The sequence below is a fragment of the Manis pentadactyla genome, chromosome 13, assembly GCF_030020395.1.
Source record: "Manis pentadactyla isolate mManPen7 chromosome 13, mManPen7.hap1, whole genome shotgun sequence".
Classification (NCBI taxonomy): domain Eukaryota; kingdom Metazoa; phylum Chordata; class Mammalia; order Pholidota; family Manidae; genus Manis; species Manis pentadactyla.
Window position 1 is genome coordinate 10556256 of NC_080031.1, and position 4456 is coordinate 10560711.

A 4456-nucleotide genomic window follows, 5' to 3' on the forward strand; every position below is an offset into this window, starting at 1 on the left:
AATCTTAAAACACTTTAAAAATCATTTTGCTAATACCAAATCACCACATATTTCACCTCCAACTTTCTTGCAACTATGATGTTTCAAAAATTAACCCTTGAGAAGTTGCATGGCATCACTGTAAATAGGATTAGGTTTGTTTAAATGCAAAAATAAGAATAAAAACTTTTGAAATGAAATCTGCCAGGGAAACGGTGGATCAAGAAAGCATGGCTAAAGGAAAGCAGAGCAAAGTGGATTATAATTCAAGCGCCTAGATTCCAGACCCAGCTCTGGCACCAGATACATGTGTGCCTATGAGCAATCTACAAAATATTTGTGAAATTCTGGTGCATAACTTATTATACATATAAGGAGCTGGATTAAATTATTTCTTAGTCCTATTCAAAGATAATAACAGTAGAAATTACTTTCACAAAACAGAGAATGGTAGGAACAGTATGGTGAAGTAAAGGGAAAGAGTTTGCTTAAAAACAAGCACACATACTAAATATTAAAAATTCCCTCTAAGGATAGGAAAGCAAGCACTAGCACATGTTTCCCTCACTGAAAAAGAAAGAAACATTCAAATAAGCAAAGCTTTGTGTTTCGTTTCTCAATCATTTTCAAAGTAAGATTTTTCTGTTCAAGGTTTTCTTTAGGGCAACTTTGACATCCTTATTCCTCAGGCTGTAGATTAGCGGGTTGAGCATGGGCACCACTGCAGTGTAGAATATGGAAGACACTTTCCCTTGGTCAAGGGGCAAAACAGAAGGTGGTTTGAGGTACATGAAAGCTCCTGACCCAAAGAAAAGAGAAACCACAATCAGGTGGGAACTGCACGTACTGAAGGCTTTGGACCTGCCCTCGGTGGAGCTAATGTGGAGAATGCTTGAAAGAATGAACCCATAAGAGATAAAAATTGTAACAATGGGCACTCCAATGCCAATGGTCACAACAATGAAAACCACCAGCAAATTTATGTAAGAGCTGTCGCAGGCAAGCTCAAGGAGGGGCATGATATCACACATATAGTGATTGACAAGATTGTCGGCACAAAAGGTCAGAAGCACTATATTTCCCGTATGGGCCACAGCCCCAAACACTCCCATCCCATAGACACCCAACAGAAGGAGCGAACACATCTGGGGAGACATGGTGACTGTGTACAACAGGGGTTTACAGATGGCGACGTAGCGGTCATACGCCATGGCTGACAGGATGAAGGATTCAGAAAAGACAAAAAAACAGAAGAAGTAGAGCTGAGTCATACACCCTGCATAGGAAATGATGTTCTTCTTGGAGACAAAACTCAAAAGCATTTTGGGGACGATGGCATTAAAGAAACTAAAATCTATGAGGGACAAGTTGCAGAGGAAAATGTACATGGGAATATGCAGGTGGGAGTTGAGCCCAATGAGGGTTATCAAGCCCAGGTTCCCCACCATGGTGAGCATGTAGAAGCCTAGGAACAGGAAGAAGAGGGGGAGCTGGAGTCCCGGCTGGTTGGTCAGGCCCGCGAGGATGAACTCTGTCACAGAGGAGGCATTGTCTACGGCCATCTCCTCCAGGATGCTCTGTGAGGGAAAAAGAAGCCACTGAGAGAGAGAGAGAGAGAGAGAGAGAGAGAGAGAGAGAGAGAGAGAGGCTACCCACCATGGGAGTTAAGGGCCTGAGATGGAGAAGAAAAGAAAAGGGACACTAACTGAGCACCATGGGGCAGGCACTGCTCCAAATGCTGTGCAACTGTGATTATCCCCCCTGGAAGGGGAGACCCTGGGTCTAAGTGACTTCGCCAAGCTCCCCTGCTACCAAGCTGCAGCAGCAGGTGAACTCGGGGGGTCTGGCTCCAGGGGTTTGAGGTCAGAACCACCCCGCTAAAGGACAGAGCAGGGCAGGCAGGCGCTGACCCTTCTGCTTGGAGTCACGGTGTGGTCCTCTACTGGCTGCCATCCCTCTTCCATGGGGACTCAGATGGCCCTGGTGAAAGATAACAACTCGGAGCTCAAACCCCTGTGCTTCGGCTTCCACTTCTCTAAGGATCAAAACCTCTAGTTTATCTTGCTGAGCTGAAGAACGTGGCCTCTGATTGTGGCTTTGTCCTGAGCCTCCTGTCCAGTTCCAGGGCTGAGACAGCACCCTTTCCTGAAGCCCACGGATAATCAGAGACGAACGAGTTTTATTCTGCATTGGAGATCTCAGTGACCTAGTTACAGAGACTCCCTCAGGACCACTGCCCCAGAGACCATCTCCCTGAGGAAAAGGAAATGTTTGTTTGCACCCTTGATAATGCTCAGTGTGGCTTTTAATGACCTCTTCTTTCATCTGGTTACACCTTTTCAAGCACAATCAAAAACAACGCACTGTGAGAAAAATAATACTTGTTACCTTGTATTGAGCATTTAGTGTATACCAAACATATCTCAGCCAGTACACTCATACCACCACCAAGAATCCAGGCAATGCACATATAACTTTATTTCATTTAATCCTCACAACAACCTTAGAGATTAGACTTATTTATCTCCATTTTAAAGTGAAGATCATGCGCAGCTTGTAGGGTACAAAATCTTGAGCCAAACCCTAGTCTGAACTTCTTAGTCTGTCACTGGGTTACACCACTTCCCTGTAAGAACAACAAAATCTCTGATGCAGCATTTTTACTTACTAGGATCTCATGAGACAGTTTATGGATAAAACATACTCACATAACTTTAATTGAATATGGAGTGTTAGATCCACAAAAGGTAAAATTAAGGGTATAGGACTTAAGAGAAGAGTATTCATTATTTCAATCACATCCAGTAGATACCACGAATTTGTGCACCTTGTCCAAGTTTAAAAATAAACTTTCTCTGATTTTTCTCCACTACTTGATCATGCAGCTTAAGCTAGATTATCAAAAATAAACATTTGTCAGAAACTAGTAACAACTTTTAACAAGGCCTAAAGACAGAGAACGGATGGTACAGCAAATAGGTCCAATAATGGGGAGCTGGTGAAAGACTTTGAACAAGAAGGGCATTCCTTCAACAACTATCCTGTCCCTGAAACTCTTCTAAGTCCTGGTGATTCTTCAGTGGGAACACAAAAAGAAAATCAAAAAAGATTCCTGCCCTCATTGAACTTTCATTCAAATGGGAGAAGACAGAAAATACATGAAAAGGCAGGGTTACGGTACATAGTAAATGAGTAAATTAATCTGACTTTTGGCAATGATGAGCTGAAAAGCATTTGCTGGATGAGAACAGTTACTCCAGCAAAGATACGGACGTTCATGGCTTCATGCAGCACCCTTCCAGGCATCAAAGTTTTGTCTTGCATGTTAAATGCAATACTTTAACTCAAATTAATGACTCTAAGGGAGAAAATTCTGATCATAGTCATGCAATAAAGGGGCATATGACCTTGCTAATAAGGTTTTAGTCAATCACAAGTCACACTATGTAGGTTATTGACTGAAACTGATAGACTAACAAAACCTTTCAAGTCAACTTGCATTCTACACTCTACCAGGGGCAGTTATACATTAAGGATGGCATATTTTCTATCCAAAAAATACATCTTTATCTGAGGAAATTCCAGTCATAGTTAGCAGATGGGTTATAAATATTTTTGGTCAGAGTTAAGGCTGGAGTCTTGGAGAAGTTATGAATTCAATATACAAAAGCAGAAGTCCATCTTCCTCCAGGCAAGTCCAACTAAGACCACTGCACACAGGTGTGTGTCTGTTTGTGAGCACATGCACAAACATCAGTGAGGACTTGCTCACCCTCAGCTAAGACACAGCAGTGACGGTGTCTCGTCTGTTTGCACTGAGAAATGTCCACGGCCCAGAGGGATACTAATGTATTCCAGCCCCGGTTCTCAATCCCACTATTCATATTAAAGAAATATTAAAGAAATAGGAAAAAAAAGAATCCATTATCAAAAAATTAAAATAAGCACCAGAAGTAAACTCCCCTTAAGACTCAAGGGCAAAGACCATAAGGGTTCATTAAATATTCACTTTCTGCAGGAATCTTAGAAGTTTCCTATATGCATGGTGCAAAATTCTTGAGAGATTTTTGTCACTTCAGAAATGGTTTCCATGGGAATTTCATTTCAGATGCACCAAGGTTTTATTTCAAGTGAACCGGGGCTTCTCCAGAGTCATTTTCACAGTTGATTTACTCCAATAAAAGCAGAGAAACATAGAAATAAATATTCTTGATTAAGTCACTTTTGTCACAGAACTCCTTCCCGAAACTTCAGTCTCTGTATAATGGATTCCTTTTTCTATTTATTGCTAACACTAACATGTACATGAGATATGGATTATAGCATACTCATGTGGAAAATGTATATATAATACAGTATCTTTGTATATGTGCCTCCTGCGCATGCATTAACCCTATTCTCTCTGCTAGACCTTCACACAGGGCTGAGTGGTGCTGAGAGCAATAATTTCTACTCCACACAAGAGAAAAACAACAAT

At 41.6% G+C, this 4456-nt stretch overlaps 1 protein-coding gene across 1 annotated transcript; it reads right to left on the reverse strand.

The window, feature by feature from the left end:
• Positions 1–605: 605 nt before the first annotated feature.
• On the reverse strand, positions 606–1541 carry LOC118934630 (olfactory receptor 8B12-like). Its single transcript, XM_036930277.2, has one exon. The coding sequence runs from the start codon at positions 1539–1541 to the stop codon at positions 606–608; it is 936 nt and encodes a 311-aa protein (XP_036786172.2).
• Positions 1542–4456: the final 2915 nt, after the last annotated feature.